Raw genomic sequence first — 22,556 nt, forward strand, 5'->3', positions numbered from 1 at the left:
AGTACAGGGCCTACTGTAAGCTCCAGGCAGATTATTAGAGGGGTATGGCCTAATATGTAAAGGAGTTCTTGCTACAAAAGCAGCCCTGTAAATACGTAAATAGAGCTGTGTTCATGTTACGGCACCAATCACTAGGGAGAAGGTGGGAGGGGAGTCTCCTGCTGCCCATCTTTCCCACTCGCAACAACTGATCTCATAGCCCTCATAATGATAACATTACAGCCACTCTGAAGTACCAAGAGGCAAGTGGGTTTTGACAGAAACACAAGGCAGAGACTCTCTGCAGCCAAGACAGATTCCTAGCACGGAGAAGGAGGGCTGGTATGTCAACCACCCTCATCAGTCCAAGTGTCACATCACACAAGAACCGTTTTCCTACAAGGAGAAGGATCCCCTGCAAAACGTAACTTTATTTATAAAAATCTCAATCCTTTACAACTCAAAGCATTTCAACAGCATATCAGTACATTCAGTGTTTTAAAAAAATATTTTGACCTCATGGAAGAAATAAAAATTAAAGACAAAAATGTTTAATTTTTTTTTAAAAAATCAAGATATGCAAGCATTTTGATCTATGGTTAGGAGACAACCTCCTTTCTTTTCCTCCCCGCCACCCCCTTTTATGGCTTATATTCCACAAGGAATAAGAGACACTGCATAAATTTTGCCCTTCCCAGCCAACGTGCATAAGCTGATCTGAGTGGGAAAGCACAGTGCTTTCATGCTGGTCGCAGTGCTTGAAGAGAGGCAACAGTCACAGTTTGTGCATGAAGCTGTTTTTGCATAGGACTTGAAGCAAAAACATTTTAAGGAGGGGTTCAAACACATTCAGAGGGATGCTTGGCTGTGATTCAGACTTCAGCTTAACTCTTTAAGGGGGGATGAACATCGCTAGCAATTTTGCTTTTGAGACCCGAGTTCTAAACACAGAACGCAAGAGGATGGATCAGATCACCTCCAGGAAAGCAGAGGGTAAAAACGATAACACACAGCCCCTATGTTGTCATCTCCTCACTCTCTGTAACAACCTACCTCAAACCCTGACATTCCTTTTCCCATCCACATCTGCTGGAGAAACGCAGACATGGCAAGGGGAGCAGGATAGAAGAATGATGGAAAGCTTGCAGTTTTCAGCAACAGTACCATGTTGCCCCAAACCCTTAGTCAAGGACGTCTACAAACGCAGGTCTCTACGCTTTCTGACTAAATCTGAATATGTTCCACAGTCCCCAAGTTATGAAACTGGAAAGCTGTTTCCATACATAAAAGGCTCCTGTGCATATTTAAGTCGCAAGTTTTTGCAAAGTACGAGCACTTTGCAAACATTTGAGTGACAGGCTGGTAAGAGGAAACAGGACAGCCAAAACAGGTGAGAAGATTATGGCTACCTGTTCCTTTTATTGCATTTGCTTGTACAGGCAAACGGTAAGGCACAAGACACCTGTCAAAGTTTTCTCACATATGTTAGCAAACTCTATTTTTGAGGAGGTTGTCCCTGAAAATAACTTCAGAGAGACCCAGACAATCCGCTTTTTGAATATCCAATCCCCACTAACCTATCAGTAACAGCTACACCAAAAATATAGGCCTTTACTATATTTCTTTGTAGAGCTACTTTGCAAAGATACAAACTCTATGACAATTAGGATCCAAATAAAGTAATCCAGAAGTGTGTCTCCCTCTTGTTCAATTTCAAGAATTATCCACAATTAAAAAAAAGGGCAGTGGCAGAATTTGACAGGTCTGGATAAAAATGCTTTCAGAGCCAGTTACGAGATTGTTCTTTCATCTGCAGAAAAGCAGACTTTCACTTAATGTATTTGATCACAATGCTGCTATACTTCCCGGCTTATTCAAGAGTACTATAACAGCCAACCCACCAATAAAGGAGGGAGAATAAGGTGCTACAAGCCACAAGGTAAATCCTATTGCAGTCACAGTTGACTTTAGGGAGAAAAGAACCCTGCACCACCATCAGACAACTACATGTGAACAAAAGACATACACGTTGGTTATGGGAAATTTACCGCTGTCAACCCTCAGCCAAATTCTCACCTAGAATGTTACAGCAACACCTGCATAGAAAAACAAAAGGAGATTCTGCACCCTGGCAGGTTTGCCATAGAGCTAGCAGTATCCAAGAAGGATGCTAAGAAGCAGCTGCAGGATTTCCACAGGAGGCAGTCAAGGAACTGCAGTCCTCTTATGGCATACAAATCAGAGACAATTTATTTAAGCCATTGCTGTTTACAGGATTCAAGAGCTATCTAGAAACTGCCCAGAGAATTGCCCACTGCCATCAATGGTTTCTCTGTGAGCAATGTTGGTTTCTACTGCCCCAATTCACGTCCTCCCAGTACAGCGTCAAAAACAAGTACACACAAAAAAGCAGGTGGGGGCCACATAGACCCCTGTGCCAGCATCTTGTTTGGAAGCAAATAAAAACCCTGTCTGAGCCAAAGATACACAACATCAAGAAAAACCGAGTAGCACAACACTATATTCTTAAAGATACATTACCAATTTACAGTCAAGTGTAACAAAAATCAATGTCATAGAAAATTCTTGTGTGGGAATCTAGTCCTCAGTATCCGTTGATCCTTGGCGTGAATCCAGGGAAGACAGCCATCCACGTGGCAATGTAGCACAACTGTAGTCCACAATATCGGTTTCAGACCTGCCTTTCTCAATTGTAGACTCTACCAGCAATCAATGCATCATAGTTTCCCAATATAAACAATTTTTCACAAATGGGGACACCAGTACAAACTGCTTTTTGCAGGCACGCCTTATCACACTCTCATTACTGGTAACGTTACCGGTATTGTGGACTACAACTGTGCTACATTGCCACATGGATGGCTGTCTTCCCTGGATTCACACCAGGGATCAACAGATACTGAGGACTTGATTCTCACACAAGAATCTTCTATGACATTGATTTTTGTTACACTTGACTGTATATCTTTAAGAATATAGTGTTGTGCTACTCGGTTTTTCTTGGTGTTGCTAATCTATACTGAGTATCCATTGTTTGAGTCAAAGATACGGCATGGGGCAGCCGCCGGCGGATGTGGGAATGGCAAGGCAAGAAAATGCAGCCGTGCAAAGTGGAGGGTAAACCCCAAAGCAAGAGCTGCACAACTGCTGGGAGCTTCCTGGGTCAAGTGGCCTTTCTGCCCAGCTCCCGTGGCCACCCTGGCAAGCCTGCCCCAAAGGACCACATTTCTGTGTCTCCAAGGAGGCGGCTTAGAGCACACTGTGTCAAATTCATGCCTCACCTGGAAATCGGATTCCATTCTTTTGAGCCCTTCCTTCCTCCGTAGCGCCCGTCTCAATGTTAGCAAATCTCCTCATTAGGAGTCTCACCCCCCCCCCACTGCACCCATTTCTCAGCCTCATTCACAAGTGACAGCCCCGGGTCCAGGCTGATTTGCAGTCCGGACGGCACTTTGGTTCAGGACGCTTGGGTGCACGCCAAGCGTTGTACAGTCCACCTTTGGTTCATTGTCTGGAATGGATGGCAGCACTTTTAATGGCCTGTAGACACCACTCCCTCCCCAGGTTGCAGCATCTGCCAACGGTGTCTGCCTCTGTATACAACAGCCACACACATGGTCGTCTTGCCGTAGGAGGTGCTCGTTGTGGCAGAGGGGCAGCCAAGCTGCAACTCTCACCCTGCCTCAGCAGGGGGCACTGCCAGTCAATCCATGTGCATGAATGACAAGTGGTTCTGGGGCAGCGAGGTGTCCATGCCATTGTCCTCGTCAAAGCTATCGTCATCCATCTCTTCCTCTTCGAAGAGCTGATCTTCCAGGAAAGACCCTCCCAGCCCGTATTCCTGCTCGTGGACAGAGACCTCATTAGGGGTAAGATGCGAGGAGCCTTCCACAAAGTCAGCAAACCTGGAGGGAAAGACAGCACACGTGAAGCCTTACACTGAATCAGACTCTCGGTCCCTCAAAGCCACTACTAGCTGCTCAGACTGGTGATGGCTCCCCAGGGTCCCCATCAACTACTGCCAGAAACTTTTAAGTGAAGATGCTGGGGATTCTTGCCTGCCAAGCAGATGCTCTTCTACTGAGCCATGACCGCTTCCCTATTAAGGACACTGCAGCAGCTAGGCAATCCCCATGCACGATTTAAACATCAGGATGTCATTAAGCTAAGCACGGTTGTTCAATTAATTAATTGTAAGACCTCAGTGTCTTGGAGGTTACGGGGCAGCCAAGTTTGTAACAAGGCAAATACGCTTGATAGATTTTCACGGCACAAAGGCAGCACAAAGGGGGGGCTTTACGACTCATTCCTATTCCCTATCCTTTAACCATCCCAGATCCTAACTCACTTCCACAGCTGGGTTTGTAGCTTGGACACAGGGCCCGCCCTAGACTGTCTGGCACCCTAGGCAAGGCTAACTTCAGGTTAACTTCCCCCCAGCACTGATAACATCACTGAGTCACATGGAGGGTACCCAATTCGGCTCCCCCAGAAGGCCAGTGCCTTAGGCAATCACCTAGTTTGTCTAATGGCAGGGCCAGCTGTGCTTGGGCATCCTTCTGAAGATTCCCCCAGGCTTTTCGCTCATACACTTCCAAATAAATTCTACAGCATTCAAGTTCTCCCCAGTACCTCTTTGGAGACTGGATGCGGGAGACTGCTTTCCAGGCAGAGAATTCTGGGCTGTTGCAGTACTCCCGCAACTCCATCAGGGCTCTCTGTGTCTCCACCTCCCCCTGCAGGCGGTACTCCTCCTCCGTTAACAGACGTGGCGGGCTGGGCTTTTCTGTGGCAGTGCACACCTTCCTGCTAGGACAGCAAGGGCGTTAGTGGAAGTTCTGCCTCTCAGCACCTGAGCCTGGCTTCTTGCAAAAGCTCCTAGGTAGCTCAAAAGACAAAGCTCGGATTCCAGACTCTTTCTCAGAGCACCACAGATAAATTCAAGTTTGAGGGCAGAAAGTCAGTAAAGGCTGTCGTGGGCCAAGACGGGGCCTGGTTGAGCGTGGTTCTGTCCTACTGCTCTTATTTTTGTAGATTGCCTGGCAACTTTTTGCACATGTTGTTTTGTTAGCACACAACAACACTCAAAGTAGGGGATCAACTGATCAAACTATCAGCTGGCATAGTCTCAAACATGGGTATCATTTAATCTTTCCCCCCCGCAGAGACCCAAACAGAGGGGCAGCAACAGGTTTTTGAGCTTTGGGGTACAAGCGAGCTTTGGTGTCCAGCTTTCAACACTGAGGAATCTTCAGCCACCTGCGGCTCATCTTACTAGCATGCTGCTAGTCTTGATGCTACTCTTAAAAGGCAAAGGGCTTTTACGAAGCTTCCAAGGATGCCACCTAGTGGTAGATTTTGATCTAACAGTAGAAACCCAAGGGTTTGGGATTAAGACAGCATCTGCTTGCCCATATTCTCCCCCCTGCAAGATGCAGGGCATAGCCCACCAGCGACTCACTGCAATGTGCACCACGTGAGACCACACAAGGGGCAAATACACTACCGGATGCCTTAACTCCCAACAACTCAGGCAACAGATAATCAATACTAATACAATATGCCTACTCTGGAGCAAGCTGTCTCTGCCAAGCAGTGGCCCAGTTCTGATTTGAACAAGCAAAGGAGTAAGCATGTAATTTTACCTGCCTTGAATATTAGCACCTAGGGATAGTGAGTTTTGGTCTACTGGTCTGCGCTGTACTGAGCAAGCTACCAGATGTCCCCTGCAAAAATCAGTCACCTTTAGGGAATGCTGCAAAGGTCTATTCAAGCAGGTATCACCACAGGTGTTTCACCCTCTTCCCATCTACCTCCTATGGAAAGCGACCAAGACAGGATCCAATTTATGGGAATGTCATGGAATCTCTTTTCAAGGCTTGCTTTTTAATTTTTTGAGCTCATTTCTCTCGTATCCAGAGACTGAAGATTTAGGGGTGGGTTTTTTAAAAAGTCCATGGGCATTCATTCCTAGGATCCAGGAGTTTTCCCAGTAACTGAAAACTGTACACATCACCCCACAAAATAATTGAATCCATGGACCTGTGCAATTCAGGGATCATCAGAAAAGTACACCAGTATTCTCTGGGATATTAAAAAGTAGGTTCTCCATTGTGCAATATGTTGTTAATATTGTATTAGAGTCCACAAGTACAGACACCACCAACCTCATTGTTGTGACTTCAAAAGGCACTTTCCCTCTAGAAAACCTTGGGAAACACCTTGGTGTGCTTCTCCCATGATCCCAAAAATCAAGGGGTTATAGAAACGCATGCCTACAGACCTTCAAACAACCCCACCTCTCACTTGCTGCTGTCTGTGGATACAAGGTTTTGTAGTTATTCTATTCCACAAAGACCTATCAAATTCAACGCAAGGAACAATCAGAATAGAGCATATTCAGAACAGAATTGTGTGGCTGGAAGAGAGAGGGAGAGATAGAATTCAATCATTCCTATTATTCAACTCCAGATTATCTACAGACAGCCTGAAATTAAGGATTTGGACAAAATCAAGCAATACAGAGTAACCTGCCAGTATGAAATCCTAATTCTCCCAGAACAGTGTCTGATCTCTTGCAGTGTTTTCAGCACAGAGACACAGACACATTGCTCATTTTCTTAGGAGTCCTTTAATGGGACTATCAGTGGTTTGTGCCTTCTACGACGAGCCATACCCGTGCCGCCCATCTGTCACCTGTAGATGGCATAGGCCCACGTGACTGGGTACTCCAGGTTTTTAGTGCAGAGGGCAATGACGATCAAGGCGATGGCAATCTGTCGTATCTGGATGCCGCAATAGAGGAGCAGCAAGCCCAGGAGCTGCAGGCCCCAAGTGAGGAGGTTGATGCTGCGCTCGTTCTCCAGGGGGCCATGTCTGTAGCAGACGGCGAAGCTGAGGCACCCTACGACAATCATGTAGCCTAGGAGGAGGGGGGGAAATATATAAGGATACATGAAGAGGTAAAAGGCACGCTATACTTTTTAAAATTACTTCTCACTGGAGTTCTGAACCATTCTCACTTCAGGAATGACTGTGGCCAGAGGACCAGAGATCAGCATAGGAAATGAGAACCTCCACTACCAACACAATCCTAAGTATAGTAAAACCCTTCTAAGCCCACTCAAGGAAACAGGACAAGAAGGGTGTAATGCTACTTATGAACACACTATAGGCCACTGCGTTCATCTGCAATAAACCAAATCAGCTGAAGGACAGAAAAACGCTGTCCAGCAGAGAGCAGGTGGTGACCGAAGCCAAAGCACTGGACATTCTACACAGACTCCTATAAACCGAATGTTTTCCCCCCTTACATTTTCTCTAGTAAAAGTTACTTTTGCTGCTTTTATCAGCTTGGAATTGCTTCCACAAAGTTGATTCTGACTTTTTCAATTTTACTGTAATGTTTTTGTAAACTGCTTCAAATGCTTGTGAAGGACTGGGCTAGTTTATATTTTAAATAAGCAAGTTCAAATAAAAAAGTTTAAGTAAGATGACGTGCAGTGTGGGAATGGATGTACAGGCAACTTCTTTGCTCATGATATCTACATGTCCTAACAAAAGAAGAAGACGACTGCAGATTTACACCCCGCCCTTCTCTCTGAATCAGAGGCTCAGAGCGGCTTACAATCTCCTATATCTTCTCCCCCCACAACAGACACCCTGTGAGGTAGGTGGGGCTGAGAGGGCTCTCACAGCAGCTGCCTTTTCAAGGACAACTTCTGTAACAGCTATGGCTAACCCAAGATCATTCCAGCATCTGTAAGTGGAGGAGTGGGGAATCAAACCCAGTTCTCCCAGATAAGAGTCCATGCACTTAACCACTACATCAAACTCACAAAAGAATGAGGCAAGGGGCCGAGGAAACAGGCCCTGGAGTCTGTGCTGACTGTGGCATCTCCACCAGAAGTGGACTGTCCAGAAGTGTATAAAAAGCCTTCTTCCAGCTTCATTAGGACCAGCAAACTCTCAGCAAGCAAGCTTGAGAGACCAAGGCAGAGTTATTGAGGTGCATCTGGTTCAGCATCCTCTGCAGTCTAGGTTTTAATGTTGTTTCTTTCTTTTATACCCCTGGCCTCTCTCCCTAATGGAGTCCCAAAGTGGCCCACATTCCCTCCTCATTTGGTGTAGTTAAGTGTGCGGACTCTTATCTGGGAGAACTGGGTTTGATTCCCCACTCCTCCACAGGCACCTGCTGATGTGACCTTGAGTCAGTCACAAGTTCTCACAGAGCTGTTCCTCTTGAGAGCAGTTTCTCTCAGAGCCCTCTCAGCTCCACCTACCTTGCAGGGTATCTGTTGGGGGAAGGGAAAGGAGGTTGTAAGCCGCTCTGAGGCTCCTTTGGGTAGTGAAGGGCGGGTATAAATCCAGTCTCTTGTTCGTCATCTTATCCTCACAACAAGAACTCTGTGAGGAAGGTTAGGCTCAGAACGTGTGGCTGGCTCAAGGTCACCTAGCAAGCCTCCACAGCAGTGTGGAGATTTGAACCTGGGTTTCCCAGATCCTAATGTCTGACCACCACACCACATTGACACATCTGAGATCTCAAATGGGACACAAGGACAGAACTGAGTCTTAAGGTACAGGTTGTGATGAGGCAAACAACTTTCCAGACAGGGAGGGGCTTGGGTGCCCAGCAGGTACTGTGCCAAGGGCTGGGGCTCTGCCCTCTGAAGCCAGGAGGTGGGGCGAGAACTACAATGGTTATTAATTCCTGTATGAAGGCAAAAACCCCCACCAAGATTAAATTTGAGGATTCTGATGTTATGCAACAGGCTGGTCATTTAAAACCCTCATCAATGATGTCCTTATTTCCTCCATAATCCACCCAAACACCTTGCATCACAAAGGGCCAACAACCCAAATCCCAGATGAGCTGTCTGCTTCAGGCCTCCAAATCCTGTTTGAGCAAAAAATGCTGAGCACTTAAAACCAAAAAAAGAAAAAGCCATACATTCCTGGTGATTAAGACAACCCATGCAGCTCAATTAGCCCTAATGAGAACCTCTAATTTTTTTTTACAAACCTCAAGCTTACCGGAAGCAGAGGGCAAATTCCTGAAGTGAGACTTCTGTTTTGAGGCACAGAGACTGAAGGAAGTGAAACTCCTTACGTTTCCTAAAACAGGCTTGCTCCGAAACATGAAAGACACATGAGGATCACAATTCAGTAGAGGCATACACTAAGGCAGGCACACACTTACCCAGCAGATACTCCCAATATAGTTTGCAAATCTCTTGCAGGTTCCTGAAGACCAGCTGGATGAGGTACACAGAAAAAGACCAGCCTCCTGCCAGCATGAGGTACACAGGACTTTTCTAGGGCACAGAAAGGACAAATAATTTCCTCATGAGACATTGTTTATTCTGGTGCTCCTGAAGGGGCAGACGATGCAACTGGTCCCAAGATGTGCCTATTTTGATTCTAGATTTTATTAAAATCAGGTTTCTAGGCTACCCACCTGGTTAATGAAATATTTGTCTGGCCGGGGGCAGTCCACACAGCCTGGCAAGGGGAAGTCAAGTCGGATCTTTTGAAAGGGTTCAGTTGGACACCCTACCCAGTTCTCACAAACAAATGAGCAAAATAGAAAAAACAGTGTCTGGGCTGTACTGCTACAGGTGGAGGCTCACATTACAGAATTTTCTCTGCAGCAGGATCCCAACACAGAGAAAAATAATGTGCAAGGGGACATACACAGAGCCCTCCAGATCACACCAGTGATCCATCTGGACCAGAATCCTGTATCTCACACAATGGCCAACCAGTTCCTTTGGTGGAACAACAACTGGGGATAAAAGCCCAGCCCTTTCCATCATGTTGCCTCCTGATTCAGAGGCTGACTGTCCCCATAGCAAACAGCCACTGATAGATCTAGCCTCCATTAATCTATCTAATCCCCCTTTAAAGCCATCTATTGCTGTGGCCGTCACTACATCCTTTGGCAGCAAATTCCATGATTTAATGACTCACTGTGTAAAGAACTATTTCCATTTAATCTGTCCCGAATCTACTGCCCATCAGCTCCATGGGATGCCCTCCAAGTTCTACTATTCTGGGAAAGGGAGAAAAATCTTTTTCAACTCTCTCCACTCCATGCATAATTTATAAACCTCTATCATGCCCCCCCAGTTGTCTCTTGTCTAAAAACTGAAAAGTCCCACTGATACAGGCTATAGAAGGGAGGCATCACTCACCTTGGGCACCATTCTAGACATGAGATAGATGAGGACGAGCAGCGAACTTAGCATGCCAATGCTTATTCCGGCTGAATAGAAAAACAGCGAGCTCCTAAAAAAGATAATTGTCACCTGAATTGCTGTGCAGGAATCAGGAGTATTAAATCTCCGATTTATGCCAGAAGATTTGAGACAGGCGGCTGTGTACAACCGATGAGCACAGATTCCAGAGACTTGCACGATCTGGACCTTTGTGGAATTTGAGGTTGCCATTCACCTGGCTGTCCTCCATTCCAGAAAGAGGCCAACTAGAGGGGACAGCAACTCTAAACCTCACCCAAGATGGAGCAAGCCACATCGGCCAGAAGGAAAAGCTAACAGGAACCCAGTTGTCTGGGCAACAAAGCCACATCCCCGCAGTAAGGTACAAGAAGCAATCCTGCTTCGACTTACAACTGTTTCCGGTGTATTTCTGCCTGGATGTGGAGCAGCAGGAGGAGAGTCACCAGGCATCTTGAACACACTCCCATAATGGTGCACAAAGCAGGGGAGCTGCAGGACTCAGTGGTGTGGACTTTGCAAGAAGGCCTCACTACTGCCCCTCCTCCCAATAAGGATGGGCTTTATCTCTGACACTGCACTGAACTTCAGTGTATGTAGCTTCCAGTCCCCCAGTTTGTGCTGGGCCAGGCACCCACGATTCAATGAAGAGATCACCACTGGGGTTCTTTTGGAAGCATACACGCACACCCCTGAATGTTCCAAGCAAACTGTTATCTTGTTAACCAAGAGACCAGGCAGGACAATGAAGAACTGAAGCCACAAGCTTGGCTTTGTTTGCCAGAGACAGTCTTTTTAAGGACCTGCTTTTTAAGTCCTTTTTTTGCAAGCACCTGCACATGTGTTTCCGTAGGAAAAATAACACAGGAAAACTGGCAACAGGTAGGTCTGAATTAACAAGCTGAAGTCAAAATTATAACAGTCTGTCAGCAAGTCAGATTAATGTTAGCATTTACAACAACCCTTACCTAGATGCATAAATGTATTTATTCTTATACTGCTGAGGGGACATGATTTTTCTTTAACAATTAAGGAATAACTCACCCTGAGCCTGTTCTACGGGAAGGGCAGGCTAAAAATCGAATAAAATAAATAATTATGCAGGGCCCCCCCCCCAGCAGTATAAGAATGTATTCCACTGCTTTAGCCAAACTAAAGAAAACCAGTTACCTTACATATAAACAACAACAAAAAATACCTATGAAGGTTTTTGCATAGGAACAGTCACTATTTACATCTAAGCACAACCAACCCCATTTCTACCCATTCAAATGCTCACCTGCTCATCAAGTCACCACAGAAGAACAGCAAGAGGCCCAGAAATGAAACCACGAAGAGCTTGGGATCAAATGCTACAAGAAACAAAACAGTTCCATGTCAAGCAACTGGCTTTGACTGGCCTACCAGCTCCCAGAACAGTTGGATTAACAGCTGCCAATGCAAAGACCCATGTCTCAGCGCTGCTATTGCTTCTAGATCTTTCAGCAGCGTTTGACACGGTCAATTACGATCTAATGACCCACCGCCTCGCCGACACTGGAGTTCAGCCTTACAGTGGTTTTCCTCCTTCCTCCATGGTCGGGGACAAAGGGTGGCAATTGGCGAGCAGACCTCCCTGCGTTATCCACTAGAATGTGGCGTACCGCAGGGAGCTATTCTCTCGCCAATGATGTTTAACATCTACATGCACCCCCTTGCCCAGATTGCCAGAGGTTTTGGGCTGGATTGTCACCAGTATGCAGATGACACCCAGCTCTATCTGATGATGGAAGGCCAGTCAGACTCTGCCCCAGACCATCTGACCAGGGCACTGGAAGCAGTGGCTGGTTGACTACAACTGAGCTGACTGAAACTTAATCCAACTAAGACAGAGGTCCTGTTCATGAGTCGCGGGGGGCCAAGACTGGGCATCCAGCGCCCCACCCTGGATGGCGCACCTCTTGTGCCAGCTCAGAAGGTGAGGAGTCTGGGTGTGATACTGGATGCCACCCTTTCTATGGAGGCCCAGGTCACAACTGTTGCACGATCTGCTTTCTACCATCTTCGGCAGGCCAAACAACTAGCACCCTATCTGGCTCCTTGGGACTTAGCTACGGTGATCCATGCAACAGTCACTTCCAGGTTGGACTACTGTAACTCACTCTGCGCAAGCTTACCCTTGGGACTGATCCGGAAACTCCAGCTGGTGCAGAATGCAGCAGCATGATTGCTTACTGAATTGCCTTTATGGGCAAGCAGTCGGCTGATGCTGCGCAGTCTGCACTGGCTACCTATCGAGTACCGGATCCGCTTCAAGATTTTAGTATTGACGTTTAAAGCCTTGTGTGGCCTGGGACTGGCATACGGTGTTGTGAGCCGCCCTGAGCCACTTGTTGGGAAGGGCGGGATATAAATCATAAAATAAATAAATAAAATACCTGCGGGACCATCTCTCCTTATATGAGCCCCGAAGACCATTGCAATCAGCCAGCCAACATCTTTTGACCATCCCTGGCCCAAAGGACATCCGGCTGGCCCTGGCCCTGACCTGGTGGAATCAGCTCCCTACAAAGATTTGGGCCCTTCTAGATTTGTTACCATTCCGGAGGGCCTGTAAAACAGAGCTGTTCCGCCAGGTCTATGGTTGAGGCAAGCGGACGTCTACTATACCACCCTACTATACCACCCAACTGGCCTCCCAGCAATGACTGTCACTTCATTTAAAGCCAATACTGTTGACACCTTGGGGCAACTTAGGCTGCCCACGATAATTACACCTCAAGTGCTTATACCATCCATGCTGTCTTAAATGACTGACTTAATGTATTGGTTTAATTGCTTTAACTATTTTGATGTTTTATTGTTGGTTTTAAATGTTTTAGCTTGTTGGAATCTGCCCTGAGCCCTTCATGGGAAAGTGCAGGCTATAAATGTATTAAATAAATAAATAAATAAATAAAATAAGAAGAGAAGAAGAGGCTGGATTTATACCCTGCCCTTCACTCAAAGCCTCAGAACGGCGTACAATCTCCCTTCTCCTCCTCTCCCCACAACAGACACCCTGTGAGGTACGTGGGGCTGAGAGAGCTCTTTTAAGAAACTGCTCTTGAGAGAGCAGCACTTTCAAGAATTGTGACTGACACAAGGTCACATCAGCAGGTGCACGTGGACAAGTGAGAATCAAACCCAATTCTCCCAGATTAGAGTTTATACACTTAACGACTACGCCAAACTGGCTCTCATGGGGGGGGGGGGGAACCACATCAGTCATGTACAGCTTATAAATGACAATCATATAGTGTGCCAACCAGAGAGCCCCTGCACTTTGCAAACTGTGATTCCAAAGTACAGTGTGACAAGCTTACATGCATCCATATGACACACACTGAGCAGGGGATCTACCTTCTAAATTATAAGGAATAGATTACAGTATTTTTTGCACCATAAGACTCACTTTCCCCCCCCAAAAAAGTGGAGGGAAAAGTGTGTGCGTCTTAAGGAGCGAATACTGCAAAAAATTCACACAAATGCCTCTAAATTCACACAAACGGCTCTAAAAACTAGGTGCGTCTTATCTTCAGGTGCGTCTTATGGAGCGAAAAATACGGTAAGTCTTATGTAGCTTTGATTTCCCTGATGAAAAAGAAAGGGCTTCTCTATTCTTTCAGTAGTGATTTTCTCCATCCACATCCCTTCCACATACATGCCAACTAAACAACTTAGCTTTGCTTGCAAGGTCAATTTCCTCTTTATCCTTGGGTACAAACCACATGTGGCAGTATGTCAAATTGTGACGTTTACATGCATCATGGAAATGATTTGGTTTCCCCAAGATAAATACAGAGCCAACACATGAGCCAGTCACAGTGAGTGGGCGCCACCTTCGTGCAGAATATAAAAGCATGAATCAACCATTATTTGTACTTGCATACTAGGTAACACAACAGTTTGCTTTCAAAAGTTATCAAGTGGAGAATTACTGTTTTGCAACAGAACAAAACTACAATGTAGATTTTTTTCCCCAGTAGAAAATGAAAAATTGGGCAGGTTTCCCCAGGATGAGATTACAATACCACAGGAATAACAGCTTTCTTATCAAGTTGGCTTTAGATTCTGCATTTGAAATGTTTAACAGACTAAACTCTAATTCACTGCAAGGACTATTATTTGGCTCACATATTTTGAACATCTTGAAATTTGCTTTGTAGCACTTTTAAAGACAACTAAAATTAGTATTGGATACTGAGAGGCATTTCAGTTCTAGACTACAAGTCACCTTTGTTATATTTCCAGCTCTAGCACCTTTGATACAGTATGTCACACCCACTCACATTTTGAAAATATTTTCATGTGACAACACTGAAGAAATGACACTTGGCTACAATGTAAAATAGTGAGTCTACAGCCTGTATAACAGTGTAAATGTGCTGTCCCCTCAAAATTATGCAACACACAGCCATTAATGTCTAAACTGCTGCTGGCAGCAAAAGTGAGTACACCCCTAAGTGATAATGTCCAAATGGGGCCCAAATAGCCGTTTTCCCTCCCTGGTGTCATGTGACTCATTAGTGGTACAAGGTATCTGGTGTGAAGGGGGAGCAGGTTATCGCTCTCACTCCCTCATACTGGTCACTGGAAGTTCCACATGGCACCTCATGGCAATGAACTCTGAGGATCTAAAAAAAACAAATTGTTGCTCTACATAAAGATGGACTAGGCTATAAGAAGATTGCCAAACTGAGCTGCAGCATGGTGGCCAAGACCATACAGTGGTTTAACAGGACAGGTTCCACTCAGAACAAGCCTCGCCATGGTCGACCAAAGAAGTTGAGTGCCCATGCTCAGCATCATATCCAGAGGTTGGCTTTGGGAAATAGACGTATGAGTGCTGCCAGCATTGCTACAGAGGTTGAAAGGGTGGGGGGGTAAGCCTGTCAGTGCTCAGACCATACGCCGTACACTGCATCAAATTGGTCTGCAGGGTTGTTTCAGAAGGAAGCCTCTTCTAAAGATGATGCACAAGAAACCCCGCAAACAGTTTGCTGCAGACAAGCTGACTAAGGACATGGATTTCTGGAACCATGTCCTGTGGTCCAATGAGACCAAGATAAACTTATTTGGTTCAGATGGTGTCAAGCGTGTGTAACGGCAACCAGGTGCGGAGTACAAAGACAAGTGTATCTTGCATACAGTCAAGCATGGTGGTGGAAATGTCATGGTCTGGGGCTGCATGAGTGCTGCCGGCACTGGGGAGCTTCAATTCATTGAGGGAACTATGAATGCCAACATGTACTGTGACATACTGAAGCAGAGCATGATCCCCTCCCTTCAGAGACTGGGCCGCAGAGCAGTATTCTAACATGATAACGACCCCAAACACACCTCCAAAATGACCACTGCCTTGCTAAAGAAGCTAAGGGTAAAGGTGATGGAATGGCCAAGCATGTCTCCAGACCTAAACCCTATTGAGCATCTGTGGGGTATCCTGAAACGGAAGGTGGAGGTGCACAAGGTCTCTAACGTCCACCAGCTATGTGACATTGACATGGAGTGGAAAAGGACTCCGGTGGCAACCTGTGAAGCTCTGGTGCCCAAGAGCCCAAGAGGGTTAAGGCAGTGCTGGAAAATAATGGTGGCCATACAAAATATTGACACTTTGGGCCCCATTTGGACATTATCACTTAGGGGTGTACTCACTTTTGTTGGCAGCAGTTTAGACATTAATGGCTGTGTGTTGCGTAATTTTGAGGGGACAGCACATTTACACTGTTATACAAGCAGTAGACTCACAACTTTACATTGTAGCCAAGTGTCATTTCTTCAGCATTGTCACATTAAAAGATATACTTAAATATTTACAAAATGTGAGGGGGTGTACTCACTTCTGTGACATACTGTAGATTTCAGCCCAACCAGAATGCCTGAAAGCTGCAGGTCCCAAAGTCTGGAAGCGTACAGCTGCTATAAAGAATAGGCAGACACTCAACACAACTTCCCCAACAAACCAAGGTAAAGCTTGACATACTGCGAGCAATTACGATGCTGTAATTGGTGTTAGGTTCAAGCGGGTCAACTTTCAAGCAGGTTTTACTGCTGTACAGCCCTATGTTAATGTAGGTGTCATTGAGCTTCTCTTTGAAGAAGGAGCCAATGTAATTCCACACATTAAACTCCTCCAGTTCTTTGAGCTTCTCCTCGTTTTCAACTTGGGTGATGCGGATCACCTTGCTGCTGTTTATTCGGATCTGTAAGGTAGAGAAGGACAGGCGAGATTCAGTTCAAAAATCCTGGAACGCTCACCAGACAAAAAGCATTTGAACTGGCCAGTACAAAACTTGGGATATATTTATGAAGCATATAGTTTAAAAGACAAACAGTAGAACATGCTGAAGATAATAAAATGGGGCTTTAGGTAACAGTGCTCTTGTCAAAGCAGGACAGCATAGTGTAACCAAATTCCTGAGGAAGTGCAAAGCAAGCCTGTCTCCTCTGGCATACATTTTTATGGACTTGTATAGCCTTTGTAATTCCATCTTTGTTACAGGCTGGTGCTGAGTTGCCCTGAGTTCTGTGAGGGGACAGGAGTCAGGTTGCTCTCTAGAGAATATCCTTCCCTCCCATGCTTCTAACAACTCTTATCTAGGAAGCCTGTTTTCTCTTACCACTAGATGCCAGATGTGAGATGGCCAGGCTCATCCTAGCATTTGGGATAGCTTGATTAATTTTTTTTTTACTTGTAGTCAGCAATTAGGATATAAAATGCTTAGTTTTAGCTATGTATCTCATCTCACGATCACTGTGTGTGTATGTGTATATGCACGCACGTTCAAGACACAGCAGATGGGAACAGCCTGCTATTTCTATAAGCTTGATCACTGCATATTAAAATCTCCTTGTAAGCAAGCATGGATCTTGCATATTGTTTCCTTGGGATTTCTGTGAACCTGGAGTTCCTGGCCAGAGCTCAAAACAGGACTGTCTACTTCCTCATTGGCATGTTGTGTGCCCTCATTGGGTCAGCTGAGGATACATTTCATGTTTCTGATAAAGTGGGCTCCAGACCACTAAAAGTGAAGCCAGAGTTGATCTGTTAGTATTTAAGCTGCCACAAGTCTCTTCTTTTTTGTTTTCATGTCACAATTGATTATATAGAGAAAGCTCAAACTTCCACCAAGAGTTTAGAAAGATAAGATGAAATATGAGGGCTGAAGACTCAGACAGCTCATATCATACCGCACAAATAACTGGGCAGGAGACACAGCTCTAAAGAGAATGAGTTTTAGTCAACAAATAGACCTCAGTGACTGCCTAGCAAGTTGCATACCTGTAGAGAGGTAAGCATAACAAAAAACTAGAATGGTCTTTGTTCCTGCTTTCTAATTAACCCCTTCCTAACAATTCCTAGCAAAGAATTTGCTATTTTCCACTACTGTTTCACATGGAGCTGACTTCTTTGGAGCAATCCACTGCAACTCCGAGGTCCCTTTCCTGCACAGTCACCATTATTTTAGACATCTGTATACATTTATTTATGGTGAACATCCTTTGCTATGTCATTGCCCACTGACCCGTTAAGAGATATCCTCTCAGAGCTCATCATTATCTGGCCATCCTGAAAAATTTGGTGCCATCTGCATCTGGCCGTATTACCATTTGTCCCCAATTCCAGATAATATTTGAAAAAAATTAAATAGCACCAGTCCCATGCCTGGGGACACCACTGCTTAGTTCTTTTCATCATGAGAACTGTCCATTAACTTCTACCCACTGCTTCCTGCTATTTACCCAGTTATTAATTCACAAAGACTCCCCCACGAATCCCACAATTCCCAAATCTGTTCAAGAGGTTTTAGTAAAGGACTTTTGCCAAGTTTTTTGGAAGCACATAATGTCCACTGGCTTATCTTTATCTACATGCTTATTAAACTCTCCAAGTCCAAAAGGCTGGTTACACAGAACTTCCCTTTGATGAAAACCATGCTGGTTCCTTCTTATTAAACTCTGTCCAATTATCACTGAGCCATTAGGACATCACTGTCACTCTGATTCTTACCTGAATTTTGGTCCATATGTCATGCCATTTGGGGATTACAGTGTTTGTGTAGCAAAACTGCTTGGAAGATTTCTCTGTGCACATGCGGTGATCTTGAAGTTGAATTATTTGCCCATCTTCAAGCAGAAAAAGGAATACTTTAGATAAATTGGCAAGATCTTCACATGAACATAAACCAGATCTGTCCCCCAAGAAGCTAAAAACTAGGCTAGTTTATACAAGACAAAGGTCAGGATTAGCATGGTCAGTAAGATCCAGAGTGCCCACTCAGTATTTCATGGCAAACACGTGATAAAGTCTACAGCTGGCAAGGCACAGAAATGATAGACTAACTGTTCTGTTTCAGAAAGAAATAGTGGATGGCACAAAAAAACCCAAATCAACCATCATTTCTCTCTGCACCACATGACATGCCATGATACTTATCTTTGGTATGCAGTTCACAGCAGCTACTAAATGAACAGTAATCCAATTTAAACCTCCATCTGATCACAAATGGATTTAGAAGAGAACCTTAACATTTCATTGGCTTTTGGTATCCATGCAAGGCTGTCATTAGCTAGAAAACAGTCACTCCACAGGCCTCTGGAATGGAAGGCTTTATGAAGGAAAAGACCAGCAAGTATGACAGCCAGCCACCAATGTGTCACCCACACACAGTATCAACACAACACAAGCTTCAGAATTAGCATGTTTGACAAATGTTAGGAGGGAAAGCAAAACCCCCATATTTGCCCATAAGGAAGGCTTTAGGCTCACAGAAAGGTCACTTAAAAACCCTTTACAAATGCATTCCAATGCACTCTTACCTGGGAGTAAACAACACAGAGTGGTACCTCCTCCTGAGTAAGTTTATCTAGGACAGGGCTGGCCAAACTTGCTTAACGTAAGAGCCATATAGAATAAATGCCAGATGTTTGAGAGCCACAAGAAAGGGAGGGAGGCCAACAGATGGGAGAGGTGGAAAGAAAGCAACTTTAAATACATTTTCCAATCCACCAGCTGACTTGAAGAAATGATTTAAAGAAACAAATGCCTTCTCCAAGCCAGCTGACAGGGTGGTGGGGGCTTCGAGAGCCACACAATATGTGTTAAAGAGCCACATGTGGCTTCCTAGCCCCAGTTTGGCCACCCCTTATCTAGGATCACACTGTAAGGCACTGTTGCTGATTTCTACCACTTTCTTCATTACGCCTAGGCAGGACTGTCAAAAGGACCCGAACAGACCTCCTTCCTGGATCTTTAACAAACCAACTTCACACACAGAAACTAGCAAATATCCCTCACCCTGAACCAAATGGAAGTCTGTCACATGCTAAACAAAGTAGGAGGCAAGTTTCACCTTTAAGACCAACAAAGTTTTATTCCGAAGGTAAGCTTTCGTGTGCTCTAAGCACACTTCATCAGACAAGGAATTAGGTACAGTGAGCAGAGCTACATATAGGTGGTAGGCAGTGGTTTAGAGTGCAAAATTTAAGATCCAATGACAGAGTAGTAAAATTAACAAATTGAGCAAACTTTTGATCTGGGTAACACGAGCATGAGAAACCAATAAAACAGTAACATGTCAAATTGTGAGAATGTCTGTTATTATAAGAATGTGAGAATGTCACTCTATTATAAGTCTGGGCCAAAATGAGGGCATTTCTTTCTCAGAAGTTTTTCCCATCCAAATAATTTACCTTTTAACATGTAACATACATATAGTTTGCCATTAGAAGAAAAATACATTACAATATAGTGGAAGATGGGTTTAGTACATGTAATGAGATAAACAGCCAATATCTTTATTTGAATATGTCAATACAGATAAAAGAGAAATACATTGGATAGTGATGTTCTTGTCCACCTAATTTACTTTTTAACATGAGCCTGCTTCGGCGGGGAGGCCAGAATATAAATAAAATAAAAAATAAAATAAAATAAACATCATTCTAGTTTGCAATAAAAATACAATAAAATATAGTGAAAATGGGTTTAGTATATGTAATGAGATAAACAGCCAATATTCCTATTTTGAGTATGTCAATACAAAAAACATTATTCTGATACACTATTCTAAAAGAGAAATACATTGGAATACTGTAGATGTATAACTATAGATCCAAATGGGCAGCCGTGTTGGTCTGAAGTAGAACAAAGTAGGAGTCAAGTGCACCTTTAAGACCAACTTAGTTTTATTCAGAACATAAGCTTTCACGTGCTCAAAGCACACTTCATCAGACGAGGAATCAGGTAGTGAGCAGAGCCACACATAGCTGGTAGCCAGTGGCTCAGAATGCAAAATGGTACAGATTTAAGATCCAATGACAGAATAGTAAAATTATCTGGTAGGTAGTGGCTCAGAATGCAAAATGGTACAAATTTAAGATTCAATGACAGAACAGTAAAATTAACAATTTGCTCAATTGCTTAAATCTGTACCATTTTGCATTCTAAATCACTGCCTACCAGCTATATGTAGCTCTGCTCATTGTACCTGATTCTTCGTCTGAATTAGTGTGCTTGGAGCACACGAAAGCTTACGTTCGGAATAAAATTTTGTTGGTCTTAACGGTGCAACTGGACTCCTATTTTGATGTATAACTAACTCAGTGAGAGTGGGTTTAGCATATGTCTTAATGTATAGACATGGGACCCGCTGCCAGGAGTAGCAGCCAGGTGAGAAGCTGGCAGCCGCCAGGCCTCAATCACTCACTCCTCCCGATGTATCCTTCCACCCTGCTCCTTTCCCACCTACCTGAGTCCCACAGCATCGCCAAGAGTACGGCAGCCTCTAACAGGAGGCGACACCGCTGACACGGCCCCGAGCCGGGCTTCATGCCTCCCGCCATGGCCGCTCCTTCACCCACCGCCCATTCTATGCTGGAATTTCGAGGCGCAGTCACTCTCCGAGCCAATCAGAAGTTCGGACACGTAGGACCGCCCACCCGCTTGGCCCAATTGATACGAATATTAGCCAATGGAGGGCCGCTCAACGGAGGGGGGCGGGAGAAACACCACGAAGCTGCCGTAGGGCCAACGGACTTATTGAGTGATGACTCCATAAGCCTATCACGACAGACGTCCGCGCAGGATTGGCCTCTGTGAAGTAAACGCCTCACGGCCAACGACAAGGGTTTGTTTTTGCAAGTTTCTCCAAACCGCCCGCCATCGATTCAGCCCCGCCTTCTTCCTTCCCCATTGGTGTCGGCTTCAGCCTATCCGAGAGCCAGGATAACAAGGCTCGTTTTGGCAAACGACAGTTATCGTGGCAACCAACGGTTAACATCCACGGTAAAGGCAGTGTGGTCCCTTAACGACCGTCGAATTCACATCCTAGCAACTTGTTGCGTGACAACCCCGCCCTTCTCCCAGCATCCATTTTCAATAGCATCATTTTCAATAGCAGCCACTGTGGGGCTCCAGTTACGTGGTGCTGGCAGCAAGAGCGCCTTTTGGCCTGAAGCGGCCAGTTCTTCACATTGCACTAATTTTATTCAAGAGAGAGGTATGAATCGAATTAAATAAATTCCAAACAAAATATCTGGGGGTGGAACCAATCCCTGCCACAAACTGATCTTACTCAGGGTAATGCAAACTAAGGATTCTCTAACTGCAAGTCAACTTGCTGAGTCTGAGAAGTTCTAATGTTCTACTTCTTTCTGCCTTTTGAAACTGCTTTGCACTTTGTAAGGACAGTGTGGAAGAACTTGCTCTGGACCAGTGTTCCCTCTAAGCTGAGTTAGTGTGAGCTAGCTCACAAAGCCTCATGTTCACACATTTTTGTCTTCATTCTGGAAAAATAGCCCCTGAGCAAACTATTATTCAGTTATCAAAGAATTCAGGTTTTCACGGCTGGTAACATCATTAGGGTTTGTAGAATCTTTCGGGACACCCACTCAGTGCACAGCAGCCAAGAAGGTCTGAGCGCCTGCTCCGGCTGCAACACCACTGAGGATGTTCTCCGCAGCTGAGAACGAAACGTCTGGAAGGAAAACTTTCTCCAGTAGAACACGGCACTTGATCCCGAAAGATTCTACAAACCCTAATAATATTATTCAGTTGCTCACAACTATAATGCCAGTAGTTCACAAAGTAGAATTTTTGCTCACAAGACTCCATCTTTTAGAGGGAGTACTGCTCTGAACTAAGGAGCATACCTCCTTTCACTTAAGTTGGGGGAAGGCTCTTTAGGATAGCAAAAGGTTTAAAACTTTGCTTAGCTGAGAGGTAGGATGCAGGCCCACATATGCATGTGAAACACAGACCCTCTGAATATACTTCTGACTAAATACATTTGAGTG

The 22,556-nt window shown here is 44.9% G+C and overlaps 1 protein-coding gene across 1 annotated transcript; it reads right to left on the bottom strand.

The window, feature by feature from the left end:
* Nucleotides 1-370: 370 nt before the first annotated feature.
* NEMP1 (nuclear envelope integral membrane protein 1) lies at nt 371-21,168 on the bottom strand. Its single transcript, XM_060252958.1, has 9 exons — nt 21,011-21,168; nt 18,271-18,386; nt 16,243-16,462; nt 11,518-11,590; nt 10,197-10,290; nt 9,203-9,317; nt 6,697-6,922; nt 4,633-4,806; nt 371-3,905 (listed from the first exon to the last, which is right to left on the bottom strand). The coding sequence occupies exons 1-9, from the start codon at nt 21,102-21,104 to the stop codon at nt 3,704-3,706; spliced, it is 1,314 nt and encodes a 437-aa protein (XP_060108941.1). The 5' UTR covers nt 21,105-21,168; the 3' UTR covers nt 371-3,703.
* Nucleotides 21,169-22,556: the final 1,388 nt, after the last annotated feature.

This window comes from Heteronotia binoei, chromosome 13 (genome assembly GCF_032191835.1).
Source record: "Heteronotia binoei isolate CCM8104 ecotype False Entrance Well chromosome 13, APGP_CSIRO_Hbin_v1, whole genome shotgun sequence".
Lineage (NCBI taxonomy): Eukaryota > Metazoa > Chordata > Lepidosauria > Squamata > Gekkonidae > Heteronotia > Heteronotia binoei.